General features: G+C 31.1%; 2 protein-coding genes across 10 annotated transcripts; both read left to right on the top strand.

Moving 5' to 3' along the window:
* The first annotated feature begins 1,506 nt into the window (after window positions 1-1,506).
* On the top strand, window positions 1,507-9,386 carry LOC148230012 (venom protease-like). 8 transcript variants are annotated; one of them, XM_088196990.1, is made up of 10 exons: window positions 2,085-2,238; window positions 2,713-2,839; window positions 2,947-3,049; window positions 3,180-3,302; window positions 4,275-4,451; window positions 4,529-4,689; window positions 6,349-6,473; window positions 8,154-8,419; window positions 8,982-9,139; window positions 9,207-9,386. In XM_088196990.1, exons 3-10 carry the CDS (start codon window positions 2,968-2,970, stop codon window positions 9,381-9,383), a joined length of 1,269 nt encoding a protein of 422 aa, XP_088053116.1. In that variant the 5' UTR covers window positions 2,085-2,238; window positions 2,713-2,839; window positions 2,947-2,967; the 3' UTR covers window positions 9,384-9,386. The 8 variants fall into 8 exon arrangements, with proteins under 8 accessions (XP_088053111.1, XP_088053118.1, XP_088053117.1 ...); XM_088196988.1 differs by having other exon boundaries at window positions 2,114-2,238; window positions 2,713-2,869; XM_088196985.1 differs by lacking the exons at window positions 2,085-2,238; window positions 2,713-2,839 and adding an exon at window positions 1,507-1,732.
* Window positions 9,387-18,456: 9,070 nt separating this feature from the next.
* LOC148230011 (venom protease-like) lies at window positions 18,457-26,064 on the top strand. 2 transcript variants are annotated; one of them, XM_088197399.1, is made up of 9 exons: window positions 18,457-18,645; window positions 19,185-19,313; window positions 19,373-19,507; window positions 19,577-19,734; window positions 22,215-22,339; window positions 22,559-22,729; window positions 23,611-23,705; window positions 25,486-25,655; window positions 25,733-26,064. In XM_088197399.1, the coding sequence occupies exons 1-9, from the start codon at window positions 18,558-18,560 to the stop codon at window positions 25,904-25,906; spliced, it is 1,245 nt and encodes a 414-aa protein (XP_088053525.1). In that variant the 5' UTR covers window positions 18,457-18,557; the 3' UTR covers window positions 25,907-26,064. The 2 variants fall into 2 exon arrangements, with proteins under 2 accessions (XP_088053525.1, XP_088053526.1); XM_088197400.1 differs by lacking the exons at window positions 23,611-23,705; window positions 25,486-25,655; window positions 25,733-26,064 and adding an exon at window positions 23,132-23,433 and having other exon boundaries at window positions 18,463-18,645.
* The last annotated feature ends 83 nt before the right edge of the window (window positions 26,065-26,147 follow it).

Below are 26,147 nucleotides of genomic sequence, written 5' to 3'. Positions count from 1 at the left end.
AATCATCATTGATCTATATAATATTTGAAACTATTATATTTAATATTACTGACAAAATAAGATTAGTATATTGAATGATCGGAGTAGGAATCATAAAATTCGTGATGAGTTTGAAGCAGCGCTTCCCTCTCTTCGTGTACTATTAAAAAGTCAGCCTAATCTTTCGAATATAACAATAGATGGTTATGTCCAGAATTCCTTCAGTGTATGTGAGGATGCAGTATTTTTCTGTATGATGATAGTGAATTTACAGTTCCGTTCCAGTAAAAATTCTTTATAAGAATCTATCACTTTCTGCTTCAAAGTGCGACAAAGAAAACACGGCTTGAGCTGTTAGCCTTCGTTCAATAGGTACATAAGGCTTAGGAGTTTCAGCTCATTAACAACGTCGACACTTATCTTCTAATATTAGACCGGACACATCTACCTAGTTTGTCGCGAGCAGAGATGCCAGGAGTTCTGCACAAGAGTGATTTGTCCTGCGTTCCGCATTAAAATTTCTATATTGCAGTGTAGGATGAGTAGCACGGGGAATTCTGCGTAAATAAAAGTAGGACCCAATGTATATTATCTGTATACTGTCCAAACGTTCAAAGTGTGCGTGGCGAAGCATACGCCATGATAAGTTGACAATCAATTCCCAGTCCACGTAAAAAGAAAGGTAAAATATGTACATTGCTTAAATATGCACACATACAACAGGACCCTTGTGTATATGTGCGTAAACAATAACCACGTGAGCAAAGTTTTTTTTAATTCTTCGTAAGGCAATCACAATTTAAAAAAATATCGAATACATTTTCTAAATTCCAGCAAATGCGACATCTTAAAGGATTTTTAGCCTAATTGGAGGCCGAGTTGATGATAAAATATAATTTCGAAATGAATTGCTCAAAATTTCAATTTAAAAACTCTAGGTTTAGTCATTCCTTATGAAGTGAAATCAAACGATAAATATTGAATAATTTTTGAGATAAATAAAAATTTAGCTCAAATCTTTTTAGTGCACATAAATGTAAATATACACATGTAAATTTTCATTTAGCTCAATAATCAATACCCCCCCCTCCCAGAATTTTTTTTTGGCTAGTTGAATATTTTATCTATTTATAATTATTATCTTTCAATTACTCTTTCTCGTAATAAAAATATAAAAATATAATTATTCGCGAGACGTGCATAATTAAGATATTTTTCTCATAGTTTTAGCAGGCCAGGTAGTACAAAAAATTGTATAGATTTACTATTATTCTGCTTTTTTACTTAAATAAAATACTGAGAATTGAACGCGTAATATTGGAATTTTTACAAGATTACTGCTATTTTCATATAATAAAATAAAATATTTAATTTCCATTTTTTTTAAGAACAGTGTATTTTTAAAATATGATACTCATCTGTTTCTATTTATTAAAAATAATCTTTTGTTGTTAATTTTCTTATTCCTTATAATTATTTTGTATGTAAAATATTGTAAGACCTAAATAACATTTTGTCTATTGTATCAGTTTTTTATGAATATGTACATTGTGGCAACTCAGACATAGTCCAAAATAATTACGCCTCGCAACACCTCTATTTCCGTTCCGGCAATCTCTCGCTAACGGCTAACCGCACCCTTGAATATCGCTCTGATTTACTCATAATAATAATTAAGTACAATAATCATAGCAAACGACGAACAGATGATGTGCCTCTATTGATAAATAAATTCAATATAAACGGAAAAAAAGTACGGTTTTACTACATTATTGATTTAATATTTAAAAATAGTTCGGTATGATTAAATGTATTTGCAAATTATTGCTTAAAGCATAATTGTTTTATGTTCAAGTTTACCTCGCTTAAGAAGAGGATGATACATTTGTATCGAGTTAAGTGATCCAACAGCATGTTTTCGCCCATGTTTAATTATGCTACTCGATGCTAAAATTCAGACCAACGTTGTGTCGTATGCATAGACAGTCAAAGCTTGTTACAAGCTTTATATTGGAAAGCTGAGTGTGTAACTGGTTTTTCGAACGGTATACTTAACGTCTTTTCAAGTTATCAGTGTAGCCGTCGTCAGTTTGTGAGCACTCTTCACTCCGTCGAGTATCTCACTAAATTGAGAGCACTCCAAGGTTCCAATTTGAGGCCGTTACTGTTGCTTCAGTTTATAAACGATATTTACTCTCAAAAAATGTATTAACAATATACATATACGACATAAAAGTGTTACATAGTATCCGTATAAATGCAGGGCTTCGCTGATTTAGTGTTTTTTTCTTAAAAAAATCAGTAGACCTAAATCTATTTTAAAGCACTACTTTTGTTTTGTGATCACCTACTACAGAGTAATTTCTATATATTTTATTTTTTGTCTCAAGGAAATGGAATGTTTTCGGTGATTTATACATGTGGGACAATGCACAAATTTTAAGGCGTATTTGGTGTCATTTTTTTTATATACGAGTCCAATAGTATATTATCAATAAAATAACATTATATCAATTGAGATACATATTCTAGTTTTTATGATTCAATAATTTGTTTGTAAATTAAATACGAGCTAAACATTATTTATTTTTATTTTGCCATTCCATTCGTATCAATTAAATATGGTTTTTACAATGAGGTCGAATGTTATCATAAAATAAGCAAGAAGTGTTTTTTTAATTATTTGTAGCTAGATTATAACTGAGAATTGTAGATGATTTTGATTAATTGTAGAAGATTTGCGAACCGCACGTCACGCAACATTGTTTTAGAAGCGCCGCACGTTTATTTATAAATTAAGAAGAGTGCAACAAAAACATAACATAAACCTGTTTTATTCGTTACTCGTGTGTTCGTCAAGGTGGATCATTACAAAATATTACATTTTGGTGTAATTCATTGTTTTCGTGATGCCTCTCGTGGTTATAAATATACTTAATAACATGTTTGTGTTATTGTTTTAAACAGTCAATCGGATAACTCCTCAAAATGAAGTTCAAGTTTTTTGGGATATGTATATTTTTCGCAATTTATATCCTATCTTCGCACATTGTAGTCCTGCAAACTGAAGGTGAATCTCTTTTTTTATATCATATCACATTACGCATACTAATCGAGTTAAGAGGTCTAGAGGCTAGCAATCTTACGATTTTGTGTCATTGAAATACAAAAAAATACTAAAATAATAAATGGAGTTGCAGTTGGAGATGCTTGCGAGCCTAAAGGTGGAGGATTAGGAGTTTGCAAATATACTCATGATTGTCTTTATGCTAAAGAATTGTTTGACCGGTTTAAAATTAGACCCTCAAGATGCGGCTTTAACGGTAAGTGAGAAAAAATAACTTTAATGTTTTTAGTTTTACTTACTTTTAAGATCACCAAAGTTTTCGTGCTTAATCAGTTTCCGTTTATTTCTTGGAAGTAACATATTATCATAAATAGAGAGAAATTGTATCTATAGATTCACAGTAAAATTGTATATAAAATATATGTCGCTATACACGAAATTATACCATTTCATAACAAATTTATTATTTCGAAAAAAACATGTACCTATAAACTCATAAACATATTATGTCATTATTTTAAAACGAATTCTTAGTACACATGTAAAAATAAATATAAAAATAAAAATAAATATAAAAAATAAAATAGTTTTAAATTTAACGATAGTTATAGTGAACAGTTTTGGCTAATGGTGAATGGGTTTATTTCGGCCAATTAGTTGCATGTACTATGCACGACGTAATACGGTGTGTGTAAATTTATTCATGGTGGGAATCCGCAAATAGGGAATCTGGTGATTTGCACGGTATTTTCCGCTTTCTCTTGAGCATTATAATGCTATGATTCACAGACTATTGCTCACACGAAAATTTATCACAAGTAGGGATTTCAATACCGGTTGTACTGGTATTACCCGTATTAGGACAAAATAAACATTCGATATTACCGGTATTACAAAATACCAGTAGTACCGATTTTTTTTCCATTTTCATTTTTTAAATCATTTTAAACAATGATGCGGTAGAAAACTTTATTTCACAGATTTTTTTTATCAAATTAAAATAAATATACACACATTTTTTCCCGAGAAATACCTTAATATTTACCAGGCGCGTACGGTGAGAGGATAAGGGCGTGCGCTCCGCACGCTCTTATCTCTCACTCACTCTCGTCACTTAACAAGCGAGCGAGCGAAAGGGAAAGTATCTCACCGTGCGCGCCAGATATTTACTACGATATTTATTGTCTAATACGACAATTAAATGTGAGATAATATGAATTTATTATAGGTACTACTCCAATAATCTGCTGTGGGGAGAAAATAACAGCTCCACAATTAACAACACCAAAGACTATAACGATCATAGAAACTAAAACGACTACACAAAGCCCTGTAAAATCTGAAATTAGCACCAAATCACCAAAACCACTTAATCCACCCATTCAAAAGCGCATCAGCGAAAAGAGTAAGAATAGAAAATCACTACAAATAAATAGTAATTTACACTTTACTATTAAATTAAAAATTTGCTTTTATTTTCAGAATGTGATGAATACAGTTCTAGGGTCAAAGATATTGTCAGAATTTTGTCATTGGCAGCAGACTCGGAAGTGATTACGATGACTACACCGAAATGCAAATTTGACAGTACTGAATTAGTCGTAGGCGGTAAAGATGCCAAACTGGGCGAATTTCCACACATGGTAACTTGTATTTTTTATTTATGTTAATATTAATTAATACCGAAACGTTTTTGTTATATTTACATATTAAACTCTTGTAGAAATCAAGTGCTTACTAAAAATAGTTGTTACGCATGCATTTTTATAAGAAAAATATAAAAACAACATCTTAACGACAATTTGGTTCAGCTATGAAATCTGAAATCTAAGAATTGAACACGATCTTCGGAGAAATCAATAGGAGACATAAAAATAGACACAAGACAATGAAGTATAATATCCCATAATTATTATCGCGCTAAAGATGACGCATCGCAGTTAGGAAAACTTTCAACTACCATAAGGACATAGCTGAGTTTTATGTGGAGTATTTTCACTCTCGGAATGCTGTCCAGTTAATCCATTTGCTGCCCTTGATATATAATATTTTCAATGTCTCAATGAAAATTTCACTGTTTTCTGATTCGTAGAGATATACTAAAGTCGTCCCGATCACCAAGAATAATGATGATAGATCGTGTATTTAAAATATTAAGCTGGTTGCCATTCCTACAGCACCTGTTAATTTATTTGCAATAATTCTTTACAATTGTGTCCATAATCACTTTCGACAGACTTTAGTGGACCAGTATCACAATTTTCGTCCGCGTCGTTCCATGGTCAATACCTCTAATGCTACTCAGAGGCGTTGACAAAGTCCATCAATACTTAAATTGATGTTATTCAATACCTAATTTTTAAATGCAATCGGTTTCTAGTTCGGTGTTTTACTTGTGAATGATTTGAGTGGTTGCTGTTAATAGGCGAGCTATGGTACTTATCGCTCTATCGAGTATTTCGTTCGCACTGAAGTATCACAGGGATCCAATTTTAAGTTTCTGAAAAAATATAAAGAAAATTTTGCTTGTCATTTATTATATTTAATAAAGTAATGAGATCAAATTGGCCTCGCAGAGAGAAATTTTATAATTTTATCGAATTCCTTTTTTTCGAACTTATATAAAATTATATTACTCAACGAGACTAAATATTATATAAGTTATTTTTTATCATGTATATAAATCCATGTTTGTACAAATGTATATCCGCCGGATAATTAAAGTAAATTAAATGCACCATATAATTAAACTTAATTAAAATACGCTAATTGATCAATTTATACACTACAATTTACGATATGACCGCTTTATGTTGATCAACAAACATATATAACCAGTTTATGATTCAATAATAATATTTAGCATACTATTGTTAATGCGTAATTTATTTATTGAGCGCGAATCTTCAATCTGGTTATAAACCTGACACACACGCGTACTGTACAAAATCATCTTAAAGTCGTGATCAGTTGTGTTATGTATGGGTATGAAAATGCTTAACAGAAACTCGGGACAGACACGTCTAATTAACTGTGAGTCACCCAACTGTCGCGATAATCCAGAATTTGAATATAAGACTACCACTTCGCTTTCGACTTGGGATATAAAAGAGTTCAGAGTTACGCCTTTATGGCCCACATCATAGCTGTAGGCCATAACATAACAATTCGGGTGCGATTTTTTGCTCTAAATTTTTTGAATGCTTTGTCAGTTTTAATATGATTTTATTTACTAAATGTATGTTTATTATTAAAATCTCAGAATATTTACATGTAATATTTAATTTACATTTTATTTTTAGGCTGCTATTGGTTGGGATTTAAATGGTAAAGATTACAGATGGCTATGTGGAGGATCGCTGATAAGTGAAGATTATATATTGACAGCAGCCCATTGTTCATTCTATTCTGGAACACAAGTTGCGAGGTAATGTAACATCTTTATTAACTGATCTATGCCTACGGACGAATATAATATGCGTGCCTATCCAGGTCGTCATTTCAGCTTTTTCCATGGAGGGGGGGGGGGGAGAGTTTGCCAGTCAGTGTTCGTTTTTAAATATTTCGATTTCATTAAGATTCATAGTATTTTATTAAATGACATATTTTTCTGGCTAAATTCAAGGAAGAAGAGGGGGGGGGTAAATGTAGCCCTTCTCAGAAGTAAAAATTCCGTTTATTTTCTCCTGAAGTAATTTGGACTTGATTTAATTAATTAGTTTTAGAACTTTCATTAGGTTAAGTTAGGTTTGGTTAATTCGTGTAGGTTAGGCTTGGGTTTGAACAGCAAATTTCACAGCTGTTAAATTGTGTTTCATAGACATTGTAGAGCAGCATATAATTTCACTAGTGTCTATCAGTTAAATTATATTTTTGATAATATAAATATAGATCTACTGGTAAAAAATGTATTTGGACATCACTAGTGAAAGCATATTGATTAAAATAGAGCTACTGAATCACATCTACATAGATATTGTTAACAAATGTACGTAGCTGTTTCATCAAACTATCAAAAAGAGCCGCGGACTTGATTATGCGTCATTAACGTCAATGACAATTTGTAGGTGGTAGATCGACAATTGACTATCTTACAATAGTTCGTAGCGCCCTCAAATATGGCTTTATTGTGTGAAATCCTGGTGAAGCGAAATACTTATTGTTGTTGGAAAAGATTCATAGAAAATTTTTCCGATTTCTCTAGAAGAAAGACAGCACGGGTCGTATCCATATTTGTATCAAATGTTCGAACTTTTCAATAGAGTGGCCGCTTTTCAAATAGGGCAGGTTATTTGTTCATTCTTCTCTAACCGTCCGGCCAATGCGATACTTTGGAGCAGAAACAGACCATGTTATTTATAACCTTTCCGTTACAATCTTAATTTAAACGGCTGGAGATTAGGCAAATAGCACGATAGATCAGTAGTACGGTGACTAATGTGACCCGAAAGACCTGAGTTCGAATCTAATCTTTGTGTTTTTATAATGTTCTGTCATATTTTGGAGATCAGAATTAGTGATTTTTATATAATTTTAATTCTGATCAGTCATCACGGATTAGGTTTTTCTATATTCTGCTACTCTCATGGATGAATAATTCATATCGAGTTAGGTCGTATGTATTAAAAATAAAAAATCTTTAATAAGCTACTTCAGCCCACTGAGAATATCATATATGTATAAAAAATGTTAAAGTCCTTTTTGAAAGAGTATTTGGGAGTGATCATAATCCACCAATTTTAGAAAACGTGATTCCATCACAATAATAAATTTTAATGATACGAGTTTTTTTATATTACTAAATAATATTATATATAATTATCCTATGTTGCTATAATATAGTAGTAGCGAAATTAAAATGTTAACCGGTATGGAGGAATTTATTATTTTTATAAAAATGATCTTGATAATATTGCTTTTTTTAAATTTGATATATGTATAATATATACTTCATAACTGATTTTATTCTAAATCAATGCCATTGATGAATCCCAAAATTATACAATTATATACGTATAATAACTGCAACGCAAAAATCAGACAATTGACGAATCCAATTCGTTACAAAAGATATTTTTATTTTTTTTATTGAATTGTGTTATTTCAGTCGAGTACCAAAAGTTGTTCGTTTAGGAGAGCACAACATAAATTGTACAGATGACGGAGCAACTCCATACGATGTGTTAATAGCAAATATGACTTTGCATCCAATGTATAACTCTAAAAGAAAATACTACGACATTGCTTTGTTTCAATTGCAAGAATCCGTCCTTACCAAATTTAGCGATTTTATAAGGCCCGCTTGTTTGTGGACCAAACAAGATTTAGAAGACGAAGCCGGCACAGTCATTGGATGGGGTACAACTTCTTACAGTGAGTATTATATATATTTATTCCTGAATATTGATACTGTCCTCCTATAAGTAGTCCATTTCAGATATATTACACTTATACCAAGGTTACTTTCAATTCGCAAAGTATTTGTGGAGTGCTCTATTTGGTGTAGTGATGTAGTCTACAGTGGCTGCAAAAATCACATATTCGTAATGTAGTATGAGTATAGCTCAAGAGTTATTTGTTTACAATTCTAATTCCCTCTCGAAAAGTAATACTTGACGAAATTCTATAAATTGCTCATATTTATAAAATTAATATTATGCAGCGGAGAACTTTCTTAATGATAGGTATTGCATTTTTTTATATACATATATCTAAAATCAATACGAATACTGTTTAATTTTAAGTCAAAATAAAGAAATCACTGAGTGTGATAAAATGCGTCGTCAAACACAAACTATGCATCCAATATATGTAGTTATAAATTGACATGCACATCACAGATAGTGGTACATTAAGAGAAATTTCACCATTATATATTTCGTGTTACTTTGATGATATTTTAAATCTAAATATAATATCTATGTTATTTTTCCAGAGGGCGATCCTTCTAATATATTGCAGGTTGTGAAATTATCTTTGGTAGAATCAGAGAAATGCTCTTTACTTTTTACTCAAAACCGAAAACTGAGAAGCGGTATACTTAAGGAGCAAATATGTGCTGGAAATTTAACAGGAGGACACGACGCTTGTCAGGTAAAACACTTAAGAATTTTCATAATACTTACTTATTTCCTTCTAAATTTGAGTTAAAATATTTTAGGGAGATTCTGGAGGTCCGTTACAAGTTTATTCGAAAGAGAATAGATGCATCCATTATTTAGTCGGAATCACTTCTTTTGGTAACGGATGTGCCTTTGAAAATACACTAGGAGTGTACACAAGAGTGAGTTCTTACATTAAATGGATTGAAGACATCGTTTGGCCTAATCAGTCTTGAAAATGTTTCCTGTATATTTATTTTTGTAATAAATATATTTAAAAAAATGTTTATATGTTTTACAAACGCTATGTTCGTGCGTATATACTAAAATAGGAGAGGTACTTTCCTACTCCCGAGTCTCATTTTCTGGGTGGAAACAAACCAATGGTGCTAAGATGTCCGCACTTGCCGACTCGGTTATGGCTGTTGCCATCCGGCTCCTTAATACGCTGGAATTGCATTACATTTATCTGTTTAGTGTCAGCTACGAAGAGCTGGCCTGGTTCGTATCATATCATTTTAATATTCTTTGTTTGCTTCTTTCTATGTATTATTTTAATTATATTTTTTTGTGTATTCAAATAATACAATGTATTGCTTGCGACCATCGTGACGCATTGGGGTAACCAGTTAGGTTACGATGGTGTTAATTTAATTTAAATAAATAAATAAATAAATTAGGTCAAGTTGGGTTCAAACAGCAAATGGACGTTATGCAACTGTCAATTTATTTTCATAGACATTATAGAACAGCATATACTTATAATATGCTATATGCTACAGTGAATGTGTATTCTGTAGAAATATAATTTCACTAGGCCAGTGGAAATTTATCAAACTATTGATTTATAATTTCAATGGTCAATATCAGTGAAACTGTATTATTACATGTACGTTCGAAACATTACGATTGTATAATAAATAGTATTTCTTTAATGTGGTTGGTTAAAAAAATACCTTTCATAATATAAATATTCTTAAAGGGTATGAATTCCTTAAATTAAGACATTTTAGTATTAATTGGTATCTTGTAGGTTGAAATCCATGTTTTATTTTATTTATTCGTGCATAAAATATCAGTTTTTTTTAGTGTCTCGTCTTAAAAATAGCCGAATAAATAATTAATATATTCCAAAAAAAATATAATCTGACTATTAATGAGTTTCTATTTTTACAATTCTGCTTCAAATAAAAATCTATGCTATTCGTCGCTTTGATGAATATGTCGCTCATTCTGGAGTATTACGGGGATCCAATGTGAGTCCTCTGCCCTTTCTTCTCTTCGTGCATTAATAAAGAAGTCGGAATATACACATATTATATGCTGATGATCTGAAAATGTTTCAGAGTATTCCTACCAATTCAATTCAGATTCGCTCTCATTTTTAGAGTCGCTGTAAAGATGGTCGATCGATAACCGACTACCTTTAAGCATCACTGTCACGTTCTTGTATTTTTCAGATGAAGGTGATTTAAGCTGAAATTTTCCCGGCACAGAAAAAAGAATAACGTTCGAGCAGTAATAGAGATTTAGTAAGCAAAGCTTGCGATAAGACATTAAGGATGCTCGACTTCGTTATGCGGTGCGCGTGTCACTTCAATAATTTATTGACGATTCACATCAAGTACGATATGCTTGTTTGTAGCATTTTCGAATTTAGCTTTTTCAGGATTTTAACCCTTTGGGGTGTGACTTCGCTGCCTGTAAGACGGAGGTAGAAACTAGTAAGAATTTATTCGTTAAAGTTACATATATTGAGTTACTATTTATAGGCGAGATGGTTTCTCCGAACAGTGGTAGAGAAGCTGGCGGTTGGATAATGTCAGTAGAAGATTGGTGTAGCAGCGACAGTATAGCGGAGGTTGATCCTTCTCTGCTGCGGTGCTCGTATGGTGGAGTCCCCCTCAAGTTGTGAGCGTCCATGACGGTATGTTGTCCGCGGGCGGCCTAACTTTGCTAGTGTCTTCGAGTGTTTGACTGGTCCTCATTGGAGACCAGCCTTATTTATTCAGGGCTCAGAGTAGCACTCACTTCTTAGAATAACAAAATATGTTTTAGACTTTAGAAAGTGATATTTTCTTGATGAAAATCTCCGAGGTCGAATTGTGCAACTGGAATAATGTGAACTTATGGTACTTTTTGTCTTCCGGTTATATATTGTTTTCCGTGACCGTTTCGTAGCAAAGGAATATTTATTCAATGCACCATAGAATCCTTGCGTGCTATTTATAGAAAATCCTTTTTTCCTAGAGCTTTATATGGTCCCATCCTTTACACTAATGTCTAGTTTATCCTTATTGATTTATGATAAATTTTGGTCACAGTCATTAACGCGAGTTTCAAGAATGAGATCCCCCACAGCTTCATTGTATAGAGCCCCAGAGAAAATTTTGTTCTAAAACACTGTCCTTAATACACATTTGTAAGACCTGAAATATTATTAAGAGCTTTCGTTGTATTAAGAGATGATGGAGTTATTTTTATAGCTATCTCTCCGAAAAACATCTAATGCTTAATGTTTACCAATCGGTTTGGATTCTTTCACTCCACTTTAAATTTAATTCTCTTCAACGCTTGTTTACTACACCAGGGGTCCTGAAAACCTTAAAAATGTTCAAAAAAGTATGATTATTTAAAAACATTATTGCTTTAAATTTTTTTGAATAAATCAAGTTAGGGTTGCACCTACTACTATTCCATAATAAATAGCTTAATTTCTTTGTTATAGAATTATTTGAAGTACTTTTTCAGCACACAGACTAATAAACTCATTTTGAGAATGCCACGACATATAATTTGCTTATTCTTTTATTATTTTATCTTCAACTAGTTATTTTTTAATTTTAGCGAGATGTTTAAGTCATACTTTCTTGAACATTTTTTATGTTTTCGGGACCCCTGGTGTAGTACACATGCGTCGAAGAGTCGGAGAAGAATATCTAACTGATTACGTAGTACCCAAAGGCAAATATTGTGGCGGAAGCGTTGTGTTTCATTTCTAAAAATATTATCATATCACTTTTCAATTCCCATTTCTGACGAACACTTTTCTCAAATTTAACAAACAAATTTGGCTGTGGTAAAAGAGGTGAATATTCGTAATTGAGATCGTGAAGAAAACTAATAAATTGTCTACGATTCAGACATCTTTAACAATACTAATTTAACGTGTCAACCTGTAGCACGTTTTTGCGCAATGCTTGTTGATGTAAAATACAACGAATTGTAGTTAGTTCCTTATCACTGTATATCTCACTTGTCCTTTATTTTCCATCAGTAGTCACTCGTGAGAATTTCCATGGTAATTTATATTTGATTAGTCAATTATTTACTTGTTAAAATATAGCATTTCCAGTTGTCTGGTCGTTCATAGACATCGATAAAAGTTCTTCGATTATGTCGAAATCAGGGGCACATGTTCTTATACAAATTATTAGTTAAGCTGTTTCATTTTGATCAATGCTTAAATACTATGTTAACGATTGTAATATTGATAACAGTTGCTTACTCACATCATTATCAATACATTAAAGTCTACTTGTTATTGTCTGTCGAGATAAACTTGTATTTTGTGATTGGTTTTCAATACTTGGACATACAATATCAGCGCTTGCATTCCTTAACAAAGTCACCATCAAAAATTGGTTTATTTTTCTTTACAATTATATGGAAAATTGCATAACTTGCTTTTGTTCCATCTGGGTCATCTGGGTAAATGTATTTTGTCATGAAAATAAATTGTGACTGTTGTTTTTGATCGGGCTTTCGAAGTTAATTCTGAATTATATCCATTATGTTTGGAATCGAAATGTCTTTTATTTAATATTTTAATCTTTTAACTCCAAAATACTATCGTAGCAGATAATACAAATGGCCTTATAGGTTAAATAAGTTAAACAAGTATTTTGTTTTCCATTCTTCGTTAAAAACACGGTTCTCCAGATTGACTTTTATTCTTATACATTTTAGGTGTATTATTTATTAAATTTTTATAAATTTATTATAATGTATTCTTTTTTATTATGACACACAACACATCAATTTAAGAAAAATGTACAAAAATCAATTATTTATCGACAATTATTAAGATTAAGATCATATATAACCTCCAAGCCGCCAGAATTCTTCTTTTACAGAAGTAAATTTAGATAAAGCTTTGACCATTAATGGAATGCATGCGAAATTATTTTTCAAACCAGTTGATATACTGTGATCTTTAAAATTATACTTCATATCGTGAGAAAAACAACTAAGTTGGAGGTCATAAAATTCTGTAACGTAGTAAAAAAAATTTGCTACCATTCGCATGCATTTTCTTCTCAATATTATGTTGATTATTTTTCTTTTATAATTATTATCAAAAAAAATCAAAACGTGCTTTACGCATCCACGTATGAGTATGCTAGTTTTACATTTTTGTCATAATCGTGCTTTTAATCTTCAAAATTTTTTTTATTTTTTGACGTAATTCATACATACATATATTGTGATGCACCTCTCCTAATTCTAAAAGAGTATATACATATTTTGACGGCAACTAAGATCTTCCAAAATAAAAATAAATGTGGGCAGGAAAATAATTAATGATTGTTGAAAGTCTTTAATTAATTATTTTTAGAACACTGATCTTTCACCTTTTGCTGCACTCTCAAAGTAAAAAAATTGAAGTACAGTCGCTGTGATCGGTAATAAGTTCAGGAATCCCATGTCGATAATTTATTTAAGTAGTTATGCTGGTTTTGTGCTGAAAATTGTATTTGTAAATACGCTTCAGCTGTATTAGTTCATATACAATTTCGTCTCTTATTTCATTATCATATTTCACTAGCAACAATTTTGCCTCAGTAACTATATTCTACTGATCCATTTTATTCAATTTATATAAAACCTGAAAATCTACATATATTGATTTCATTTTCGGTTTCGACCTATTTACAATCAAGAACTGATTTTTTCTTTAAATTGTTCTATATCTTTAATAAATTTCTTAATATTATATTTTTATAAATCCAGTGCTGCTTTACAGGATTCAATAACGAGATTTGTTTGATGTAATAACATTAATATTTTCAGCCAAATATATATACATATATTAGAATATAATTAAATTTGCCAATCATTTTTCAAAAGCAAGAATCTGTGTCTATGCATTAATGGGAAGTCTTTATAAATCGATTTCATTCAAATCAGATCGCAAATACTTCAAAATTAGAGCGACTGGTTTTACTGATTTTAGCATTACTGATCATATTATTTTTGAAATGTAATGCAAGGAATAGAGTGCTAAATCTTTTTGGACTTCCTTAGTAATTTCTTGATTAGAAAAAATATCAAAGCATATAAAATGTTATTTAATTGAAAATTTCAATTTGCTGAACTTGGCGTAAAGAATAATTAATGTTGATTGTTTCTTATGAGATAAATCTGAATTGATAAACTTATCGATGACGGTCTATTCATACAGTTTATGAAAAATTATGTGAACCAACATTTTTGTTGTGAAGTACATCGCTAGATCACGAGCGACCGTAGGTACATAGCTTTTACTTCAATCATGAGAAAATAACTAGTTTTTCGCGTTAAAAGTGGCATAAACCAACGCCATTAATCTTTATGACACAATAAAAAAGATAAGTTAAATTTATCACAACGTCTATTCAGAACCTTGAAAAATATAATACATTGAATGAGAAATGGCAGATTGCTAGGTTGCTGAATCTTCAACCTGTTCGAAAAACTGGTTCTGTTTTAATGATCACGCAACACAAACATGTTCCAGCAAGAAAACAGACGAATAAAAACAAATAAATTATACTTAAGTCTTAAAGATTGGCCGTTTCGGAGCAACGAAACCTTTCAGTGGAAAACCAGTGTATAAAAATGAATACAGTGCGCCCATATCTACACTTCCATTTGGAATTCGCTTCCGTCGGTACCAGAATTCATAATCAAGTATAATACTTCCACATTAAATTCCTGATTTGGGACGCATTATTGATTTCGATTAGTAAATCTACACTATTTCGATTTTTATTTTTAAAGACACATTTTTTAACTGTTTTTCAAACGACATTAAAGCCTAGTTTTTAACATTATTGCAGTACTGATAAAATCAATTGTTGCATAACCTTCTTTTTGTTGTAAATTTAATTGGTTACATTTCTGTGGTGCTACAGAGAAAACTAAAATCTAGCATCCACTTTTCTAAATCGAGTAAATGATTTATTTTTTCTTTTATCATTAAATATGTTTTTACTTTTTAGAAGCCATATTACATATGTGTGTAACAAGAGTTCTTATTTGTTTAGATTTACATTCTTTCAGTCATTTTTGCAAGGGATATCTACAAAATAAATTGACAATTTTAAATGTTTCATCAATCACAGTGGTATGTCTGTCATATATTTAAACACCATATGTGTAAAATGCGCAGCTGTATATTAGGTAATCTCAAAACAAATGGCTTTTTTTAATGAAACCAAAAAAAATCACTTTTAAATGTTAATTTTTATTTTAATGATTTAAAATATTTCTTCAAGTTCTTTCACTTTTTGGTCAAATTTTCATTTCATTAACATAACATGTTGGAGGCTTTGTTTCAAAATATTCCAATGGTCCCCTTTTCAAATTGTCTGCATTTTAAAATTATTGTATATCTAGGAAGTATTGCGTGTATCGAAATAAATGCTAGTTAGAAGGCGCAAGGTCTGGAGAATAAGGTGGATGAGATGAAACCTTTCAATCAAGTTCTTTGGTATCATTTCTTGGCCAGTTTATGGATAGTTTGAGTATTTTATGAATTTGCTTCCATTTCTGCAGCCAGTACATTATTTTCTATCTTTGCTGGTCTCTCAAATTCAGGACTATTATTGGTATCGAATTTTTTAACCATATTTATAATTTATGAATATCTAATGAATCACTTATCTCTATACAAGTAATTGATTTTTTTTAAAGAGTTTTATATAACATGCATAAATTGTAAAAATTGTTCACTTGGTAAAAATTCTGTAATTATAAATTTTGGGGACCAGATGTGTACCAACACAGATTTAACACGTACTTTAGTATCAACGGCAAAGCACGTAAATTAAAACAATTTTTAATTTTAGGATTACCTGATATATCGCTGAAATCAATTAATATAATATTGTGGCGTCTACCATTGAAAGGATCTTTGTCTCAAAACTAGCGCTAATTTACTTTGATCAAAATGATCATCCATCAATAAGGAAACTTAAAGGATTTTGTTACGACCAGATAAATAACACGAGTTTTGTTTTTACTGTAAATATTCTCCGTCATTGAGAGAATATTTCTTTGTTGTGAAATGGTTACGGATATAATAAATCACCGAATCTCAAGATTTGCAATGCAATACGACATTGGACAATGCCCATCAAGCGAACGTCGCTTTCTATAGGCGTATACCTATTTCGATGTTCTAAAAAGCGATTGCAGCGATTGGCTGGATTATTGCTGTATAATTGTGACTGATCAGCAAACTTTGCAGCCCTGGATATTTACGTCTGGACTCCCATGAGGAGAAGGAGTTATCAGAAGCCACTCGAAGAGACCAGAAAACGCCCGCTGCCCGCAGATGCTCCCGTCATGAAAGGAACTCCTCCATACCGAGCACCACCGTAACAGAGAGGGATCAACTTCCGCTGTACACTCGCTATCGCGCCACCTACTCTGAGGATCTCCCACGGCTATCATGCCTGCGCCAGTTTCTCCACCACCGCTCGGAGAAAACATATTGCCATTTATCGTCTGTTGCAATATATGTAAATCTAACGTATTAAAACTTTAACTAGATTCCACCCTGGGGCTCACTGTCTATGAAGTCATTACTTCCTAAGGTTCTTAAACATTAAAATATAATAAATATATTGGTGTTGTGGGGATTCACATAAAAGGTAGAGAAACAAAAGTCCATTGTCAAACAAATCATGAGTAAAAAGTAATTTTGAAACACTCACAATAAACAATTACACAAGCGCACGTAACGATTGCCATTTAGGGCTGATTAGGGTCACTAGAAAATGCCCTTTTTGAGCGGAGAAAAACAGCCATAATATACTAATAGAAGAGTGGAATTTGTCTAGTGCCTAATGACAGCGGCGCGAAATCTCCAGCTGTTTAAAAACGATGAGTAACAAACAACAACTTAACACCTTCCTAGTCTCTACAATAAAGGATAAGCACGAACATAGCGCAATCAATTTCATTAAAATTTTTATTCGGACTATAATTCCATTCGGAAAACACTTCCATCTGAAACATACATATATCTCGCTTTCAACTTGCTATACACGAAAGTTCATGAAGCTACGCCGAGTATCAACTGAGACTGACCGAGGAAGCAGCCGCTTCCCACTTCACGCCAAGCCTGATTCAACTACATGGTTTGAAATCTAAGCTTTGTATACGACTAGAAACTATGAGAAGAACGAGTCGGCAAGGTACGTACGTAACAAATATCCAGTTTATTCAAAGATTTGCATAAATAAAATTTAGGGCGTGATAATAATTCCTCAAATTGTCAGCGTCTAGATTATATTTAAAATGTATGTGTTATACTACACCCGCAACGTTCTTTGTTCAGCTTAATTTTATCACTCTTATTTAAATGATTGATTGACATCGAAGTTTTCGCACTTTTATCAATATTCTTTATTAAGTGTATTTCTTATCAAATTACTGTGTTTTTCCAGTTTCGCATCTTTAACCTTTATAACCTTTTTAATTACATTCTCAGATAGAATAAAATATTCGCCTAAGCTGTCTAAACTTTAAATAAATAATTTCGCTTGATTATATCTTATTAGGTGATATTTAAAATTTATGTATGTTTTTTAATCTAAACAAATAATAATAATAATAATAAAAATATAATACAATATAGTTTAATAAAGCACAAGAACAATAATATCAATACTTATCACACTTTTTTCTGTTATTTTTTCTCAATAAGGGTACACAAAATCTTAATATTTTTGGCATTGGACGATCAAAGAAATAATTCACATCCATATTTGGTTAGATTGCTAGCTTAAACATAATATATAAGGTTACATGCCTACGATATGACCTTATGAGCTAATCAATCGATTATTCTTCACTGATTACAATTGTATTTAATCCGTGATGTCATAACTTAGTCAGTCTAAAATATTTTTATAGATCTACTGAATTTTATTGAAATATAATTTCTTTACTAATTGAATATGGTCTTCACAGAATATCGTGTATTCGATTGAGAAACGTTCGTATATATGTGCGTATATTTATAAAATAAGTTGAGAGTATCGTCAGTTTCAACCTGTTTTCAATGGCAGCTAGTTGTGTGCGTTGTAGTCCGTGAACTGCATTATTAATACAAACTAGTTATTGTTAATTACATTAAAATGTACAAAATAAAATTTGGAAATCCTCGTAGTTTAATATATCTGATGGTTTACATTATATCATGGCATACAGCAATTTCGAAGCAAGGTTAGTAGTGTAGTCTGAGTTACGTTTATAAAAATTCGTAGTACTACGCAGACATGTATATCATGAATAAGCTTACTTTTTTGTTGTAAAATATTACAAATTGCATTATATTATATTTGGTTTCATTATGGAATATCGACATAGTAGTAGTAATGTTGCAATACTTTAAGAAAGTTTGCTTTGAGTATTTTTGATCATCTCGATATTGCATCAATGATAAGAGCTGAAAATCAACTTTCTTGCAATATTTATTATCTTACTATAGCACATACAGTTCACGAGATATCAATATTAAAAGTATCGTTTCAAAATATTTCAATAGGTACAAAAGTTGTGTGACATTAAAAAACTTTACTCTAAATTTGCTCTAAAGTTCGCGACAATGAAGGTATGAATAAATGTTTTAAATATTTTTTTTTAAAGATATGATTAATGTGCCTCCTTGAATAGCATGAGATTATGTTGCAGATGTGCATTTCGCCACACATAATTAATTATAATGGATTCACATCTTTATTATCCATCATATGTATTTTCAGTTGGAGATTCTTGTACGATTTCCAGTACTAGAGAAGCAGGTGTTTGTAAGTCTATACTCGAATGTCCCTATGCTAAAATGCAGTTCGATAATTATCGGATCAGACCTACTAGATGTGGCAGTTTCATAGGTAAGTCTCAAAGATGTCATTCAATTTATAGAATAACTAATCCTAATCTTGCATTTCAGGAAACAATCTAGTTATATGCTGTGTTGAAAAGAGCATTTCTAGAGTTACTACTACTAAGCGAACAACAACTCCTAGAGTAACTACAAAACCACCTAATTTTGTAGCTCCTGCCAGAAAGAGTATCAGTGAAATAAGTAGGTGCCGTTTATATTTTTTAATTATCTTATGATTTTTATGATGTTTATGAATTGCGATGATTTTAGAATGCGAGGAGTACAGTTCGCATGTGAGAGAAATTTCATATATTTCTTTGGCGTCCGGATTAGATCCAATCAGGAATGTAGTAGAGAAATGCGACTACCAATTCACACAATTGGTAGTTGGAGGTAAAAATGCTAAATTGGGTGAATATCCTCATATGGTAAATATACTTTTATTTTTAGTCTTATGTATTACACAACTTTGTATTTGCCTTCGTACGCGTATTGTTCCTAGATGTATCGTATCCTTTTGTGCTTCAGCGTGAGTGTAATTGCGACATAATATTACCCGTGAGGGAAGCATAAATATAATTAATATATCGCTATAGAGTAGTTGTAGTAAGAAAAGCATTGAGCATTATTATGGTAAGATGACAATAGTTTTTATTAATTGCCATTAATTGAAATTGTCCCGCCAGTGCCATTTTTGCGTAATGCTATCAAAAACATAATAACCATATTTTTAAAACAGAAAAAAACGCGACTGATTTGATTCAAAATATTTCTGTATTAAAAATACATGCGAATTGTTGGCGATATACTTTTGAACTTTATTATTGTAATTTATACCACAAATACAGTTGTTAAAATAAAGAATGATGATTGAAATATTGAAAAAACTATATTTATACCAGAGTTGCTATGGTTCAACTTATTTTTGTATTAATCATACATGCGAATTAATAACCCAATGTGTAATTTAAACCATAAATTCATGTTGTTCGTTAAGAATAGTGCTTGCAATGTTAAAAAAAACTATAGTTAAATCTCACCTTAAAACCAGATACACTTTTATGTTGCTCATATATACGAATTGAAGACCCAATATTTTTGACTTTCATTTTTTAATTTATAGTAAAAATACAATTTTTTATAGTAAGAATTTTGAAATATTGAAAAATATTCAAGTTAAATAATTTTTTTGCTTAATTCATTTTTATATTGCTCATATATACGAATTGAAAACCCAATATTTTCGACTTTTATTTTTTAATTTATAGCAAAAATACATATTTTTTATTAAAGTTGAATCATTCTGTATTACGAGAATTTATTTTGTTCGATTTATTTCTGCATTGCTCATACATGCGCACTGACGACCCAAAATAGCTACCATTTGTGTGATTTTAAACCAGAATGATGTGTGGTATATTAAAAAAGTAGTATTTATTAGTTGACTCTGCAATACCAGAGTTAACTTGGTACAATACATGACTATTTTACATGCGTATTGATGGCGCTGAATTATATTTTTATGGAGCTGTAAAACTAGATACGTGAGTTTTAGTATGACAAACATTTTCTTATTTTCTACTTTTTATTACGTAATAAAATTCCAGTAAAAGTACATTTTAATTAACATGCTAGTGAAATTTTAGAGATTTGAAAAATTACCTAAATTTATAGGTGAAGATGTTTTTAGAATTTCTTAAATTAAAAAGACCATATTTAGTTTTAAGTACATAACGATATTTTTTATGACGGGCAAGTTTAACCTAACCTCAAAAAATATTATACATGTATTTGATTAAAAGTAATTAATATTAAGAAATATCTAATGGTTCCGTAAATTAATTAAACATATATTTTATACATTTGCCTAGTACAGAAAAAAATCAGTTAACATGTTCTTCGCCTGCAGTGTGTTCATTTGAAAGAGCACACAAAACATAGTGTTTTACACATTTTTAATTAAAATGCATACGAAATGTCATTAATTTATTTACAGCAATAATATCAATTAACATTTTATTCCCTATAATTAATTGTATTTTATTATATGTTATAAGTAATTCATAATTTTATAATTTATTAAAATATAATGTATATTGTAGTAAAAAAATAAGTTTCAGAACCATCCGGTTGTATTTACTAAAATTTTTAGGTTATACATAACGCAACCATTATTTTTTTCTTTCAAAACAGGACATCTATTAATTTTTAGGTAATAGTATGTGTATTCAAGAAAACGCATATTTTTTCATAATTTTTATTTATGAAAAGAACAGAAATGAACACAAAAATAAATAATTTATGTTGTTTTATATTTTTTTGAAGTACAAATTTCCTTAAGTATATTTGCTATTGATTTCAAATAAAAATGAAGTTATTGACAGGATTTCTTAATGTTTACTTTGGTAGTTAGCATTGCTTTAAGATCTGTGTCTTTTAACTGTTTTTTCGCTCGTCCACGTCTTTTTAAAAGATACATAATAACGAAAATTATAACCATTTATTAAATAAAAACTATCCGCCCATTCTCAGATTCCAGCGCGACTGATTTGATTCGAATTATTTCGAATTTCTATATTATCATAATTGCGAATTGATGGCGCAATATATTTTCTTTGTATTTTCAAAATTTATGTCATTAATACAAATATTATTAAATGAGTGTTGATCGGAATGTTAAAATAGGTAAAAAAAACAATAATTAAATCATTATGTAATATCAAAACTGATTTGGTTCGGATCATTTCTGTATTTCTTATACATTGATTTAAAGTTCATAATAATTATAGTTATGAAAAACATACAAAACATAAAGTATAACACACAATGAGGTTTAGTAATAACCCTATTATTTTAGACTGATTTTTCTCTCTATTATGATTCATCTCTCTGATTTGTATATTTACAGGCATTGATTGGTTGGACTTTAATAAACGGTGACTATACGTGGCAATGTGGAGGAACTTTAATTAGTGAAAATTTCATTATAACTGCAGCTCATTGCTCATACAGTGGTGGAACAGACATTAGAGAGTAAATACAACAAATTTATAGTATTATAATTAATAGTTTTACTCGTTAGAAAATTCCATTTGAATGAACTGAATTTTTCACAACGCGCGAAGTTGAACACAATCAACTTCGCGCGCTCGATGTGAGACGGTGCGTTATCGTGATGAAGCAGCGGAGTTTATCAGACTTAATATTGTCAAGCATAATATAGCACATAAATAATATTTATTTAAATTACAGTTCTAAACCGTCAGTTGTGCGATTGGGCGAGTACAACTTGCGCTCTACAAAAGATGGAGCAAATCCAATAAACGTAGAAATAGAAAATATGATTTTGCACCCAAAATATGCGTATCCTGAGAAATATGATGACATTGCATTATTCAAACTAAAGAATTCTGTTGCGAACAGGTAAAAAGATTACAGTTAAATATTAAAATACATTAACTAATAAGTATGTTAGTGAAATCGTTTGATTAGAACCACGATTAAAATTTCATTTTTGACAGATAAACGTTTATCGATAAATGTGTGTGAATAACGACTGGCTTAAGAACGCATTGTTTTAAAATCATCTATTTGGGTTTTACTTTATATTAACTATTATTTTTTAAATTTCACTAGTAGCCAAGTTTCCATTATCAATTCCAAAAAAATATAACACAACTTTCATAGCGTTCTCAAATATGGCCCCTTTATATGGAATCCAAGTAAAGGTTGTTGTAGTACTTGTTGTTAAAATAAATCAAAGAAATCTCTACAAGAGGAATTGCGGGTTATATCCGTATTTGTATTCTAGTGCCTTTTTTCTAGGATCGTTGGGATACAATTCGTTGAATTCTCGGCTTAGCGTCTACTCAATAAAGCACTTTTTAAAGTTGCTAATGGACGGTGTCGACAACCCAGTAAGGTTCGGGGACTTTCGGCAGCAAGATTTAGAATGATCTAGAGAGTCGCGATTGCGTCCCTTATTCTTTACCGTTGCGGCGCTTGAGAACGCTCCTCTTGCACGAGCCATCTAGCTTTGCAACGAGCTTGCCAAGCATAATAATGTTTTCGGTGATAGCTATGAGGATCTGGAAAAAACTATGTGGGATGGTGTTTATCTATTTTAGGTGTGCACCATAACTGTTTTTTATTAAATTATTTTTCTAAATGTTTAGTTGTATAATTACTGTTTGTATAATAACCATTATAACGCAGTGGGAAAACCTGTCAAGTCATGATGGTTAGATTTGTAATAATAATAAAAAATATCCTAATTGTAAACATCTATGTTATTTATTTTTTAGATTCAACAAAAATATGAGGCCTGCATGCTTATGGACAAAACCAAACATAGAAGAACAAAAAGCTGCTGCCATAGGATGGGGAACAACATCATTCAGTTATTTTAATTTTATTTTTTTATAAGGGATGATTAGTTAAGAATTTTACATTTAAAAAGCAATATAAACAGTAAAAAGTATTCGCGCTAACAGGGGCACAAAATGAATTAGGATATCGCTGATATTGCCAACAGGGCTTAGTGGACCAGCAACACGTTTCGGTCCACGTCGTTCCACAGCTCGTTCCACAGATGACAAAGTCCCTTAATTATAAAACAAAAATGAGGATTATGAATATTGCCAAAGTTTGCGGTTAGACATTGAAGATAATCAGTTTCATTATGCGGAGCGCGTGTCACCTGTACAAATATTGACCATTCGAATTAGGTAGAATATTTTAGTTCGTAGCGTCCTTGAATATGACTCCATTGTCTGGAATTTTTGTTGATAGAGAAAAAAGAAAGCACTGTTTGTATTTGCTATTTGGGGGGCAGTGTCGACAATCCGTCGGTGCTCAGCAATTTTCAGCATCTAAAAACGATATTTTTCTGATTCAGCTTTTAACTCAATTTTTAAAAATCTGGATACTAAAATGTTATAAATAAATTCTTATTTTTTATTGAAAAAGTATATATTAATAAATCTCGTATCACATAGGTTAGTTTGTATTTCAGCTAGTTCAGGAAATTCGACTTTTAATTTTAACCAAAAGCATGCAAGTAGTAATGAATTTTAGTAGTAAAGATCTTTACCAATGTGTCATTTAAATTAACAGTCAAATCATGATTCAGTGTAATAAATTAATTACTAATCTATTCAGATTTTTATTGTGGTTTTTTTTCAGTTGAAAAGTAGAATTCAAAACAAGCCCTTCCTTCAAATTTTAAATGTCTTGCACCCAATTTATTATGTTTCGTGAATCTACTTCTGTTCTTAACCGTTCAGACTAAGACGTCAGCGCTCGAAAACGCCCCATTTCTAGCTTCTTAACGTCAGCGCTCGAAAACGCCCCATTTATAGCTTCTTAACGTGCTTGCCAGACACAAGGATGAGTAGCTAAAACAATTTATTAATGGAAAAAGATATGTTCCAAGGTCAGGGACGTCATCGGGGGGGGGGGGGCATTTTAAAATTTGTATCGTGTCTAGAGGATAAAAATAAGTGATTGTTATATACATACAGATCTAGCAGACCATCACGGATTATTTTTTAGATTTTTCTAATTTTGTAATATCGTAATAGATAATTAAAATAAAATTAAGCTATATTTTTTAGTGGGCGTGTGTAACGCATGTAACGCACGCCCTTATCTCTCACTCACTCTCGTCGCTTAACACGCGAGCGAGCGAAAAGGAGTGTATCTCACCGTGCGCGCCTGCTAACAAAAGATTTACAATAAATAAATAAATGTGTATAAAACTATTTCTATACTGGCTATCATGATGCATTGGGAAAATCTAGGTCACGATGGTCAGATTTATAATAAACAAATATGTTAGTACATGTGATACACATACACGGCATGGAATATTCTGATATGATATATGACGAATTATTTTGAAAATTGTGTCATTGAATAACATGTTGTAAATTTTTTGGAAAAACATAGCATATCTATAGACAATATCCTTGCAGAATTATAATAATAATAATTAATAGTTCTGATGATTCAAAATTAACAATGTCAATAGGGTTGGAACTCTGGAAGGTCAAGCAGTGTTCTTAAAATATATTTTATATACCAACCTTCATTATTATTATATAAATATATAAAACTCTTAATAATTCATTATGTATACGTTTTGTATTACTGTAAATAAGTATTTTATCTATTCGTAGAAGGCAAAACTTCCGACATATTACAAACTGTGACGCTGGACATCGTAAGTAATAACATTTGCAAGCCATACTATGAGAATAAGAAGAAGCAAAGAGGAAGTTTGAAAAATGGTTTGGTTGATGAACAATTATGTGCTGGAAAATTATCTGGAGGATATGACACTTGCCAAGTAATGTGACATGTCTATAATAATTAATATTGTATTCATACTATCGTTATTTGAGTTGACGTTTCATTTTGCTTTAGGGTGATTCTGGAGGTCCTTTGCAAGTCTTCTCCAAGAGTAACAGATGCATCCATTACTTGATCGGAGTGACATCGTTTGGAAATGGATGCGGTGTAGCGAACACCCTGGGTGTATACACAAGAGTCAGCTCTTATGTGAAGTGGATAGAAGAAAACGTTTGGCCTAATCAATAAAATCTCAGAATTTGCCATAGTGGAAGAGTAGGAATGTACACAAGAGTCAGTTTGAGCAATTCAGTAATATTACTGAGTTTATGCATAGCTATGTATATATTATACACTTTAAGCAGTTACAGTATATTTTTTTTAAAATAAATATAAGTTTTATATTCTATTAGTTGGTGTATGAATTTATTTATACGATAATACACCATAAGGAGAGTCTCGCTCCGTAGAGGCATTTCGAAAAGTTGCC

The sequence above is a fragment of the Plectrocnemia conspersa genome, unplaced genomic scaffold (genome assembly GCF_051122295.1).
Source record: "Plectrocnemia conspersa isolate PC_06_02 unplaced genomic scaffold, ASM5112229v1 ptg000011l, whole genome shotgun sequence".
Lineage (NCBI taxonomy): Eukaryota > Metazoa > Arthropoda > Insecta > Trichoptera > Polycentropodidae > Plectrocnemia > Plectrocnemia conspersa.
This window is presented reverse-complemented; position numbering and strand designations above follow the sequence as displayed.

Excerpts from the sequence above, each read along its gene's own strand:
- LOC148230012 (XM_088196985.1), top strand. The coding sequence starts at position 2,968 with ATGAAGTTCAAGTTTTTTGGGATATGTATATTTTTCGCAATTTATATC. Across the intron at positions 3,303-4,274 it reads CTCAAGATGCGGCTTTAACG|GTACTACTCCAATAATCTGC; the intron begins GTAAGTGAGAAA and ends AATTTATTATAG. Across the intron at positions 4,690-6,348 it reads TGGGCGAATTTCCACACATG|GCTGCTATTGGTTGGGATTT; the intron begins GTAACTTGTATT and ends TTTTATTTTTAG.
- LOC148230011 (XM_088197399.1), top strand. The coding sequence starts at position 18,558 with ATGTACAAAATAAAATTTGGAAATCCTCGTAGTTTAATATATCTGATG. Across the intron at positions 22,730-23,610 it reads AAGAATTCTGTTGCGAACAG|ATTCAACAAAAATATGAGGC; the intron begins GTAAAAAGATTA and ends TTTATTTTTTAG. Across the intron at positions 25,656-25,732 it reads GAGGATATGACACTTGCCAA|GGTGATTCTGGAGGTCCTTT; the intron begins GTAATGTGACAT and ends ATTTTGCTTTAG.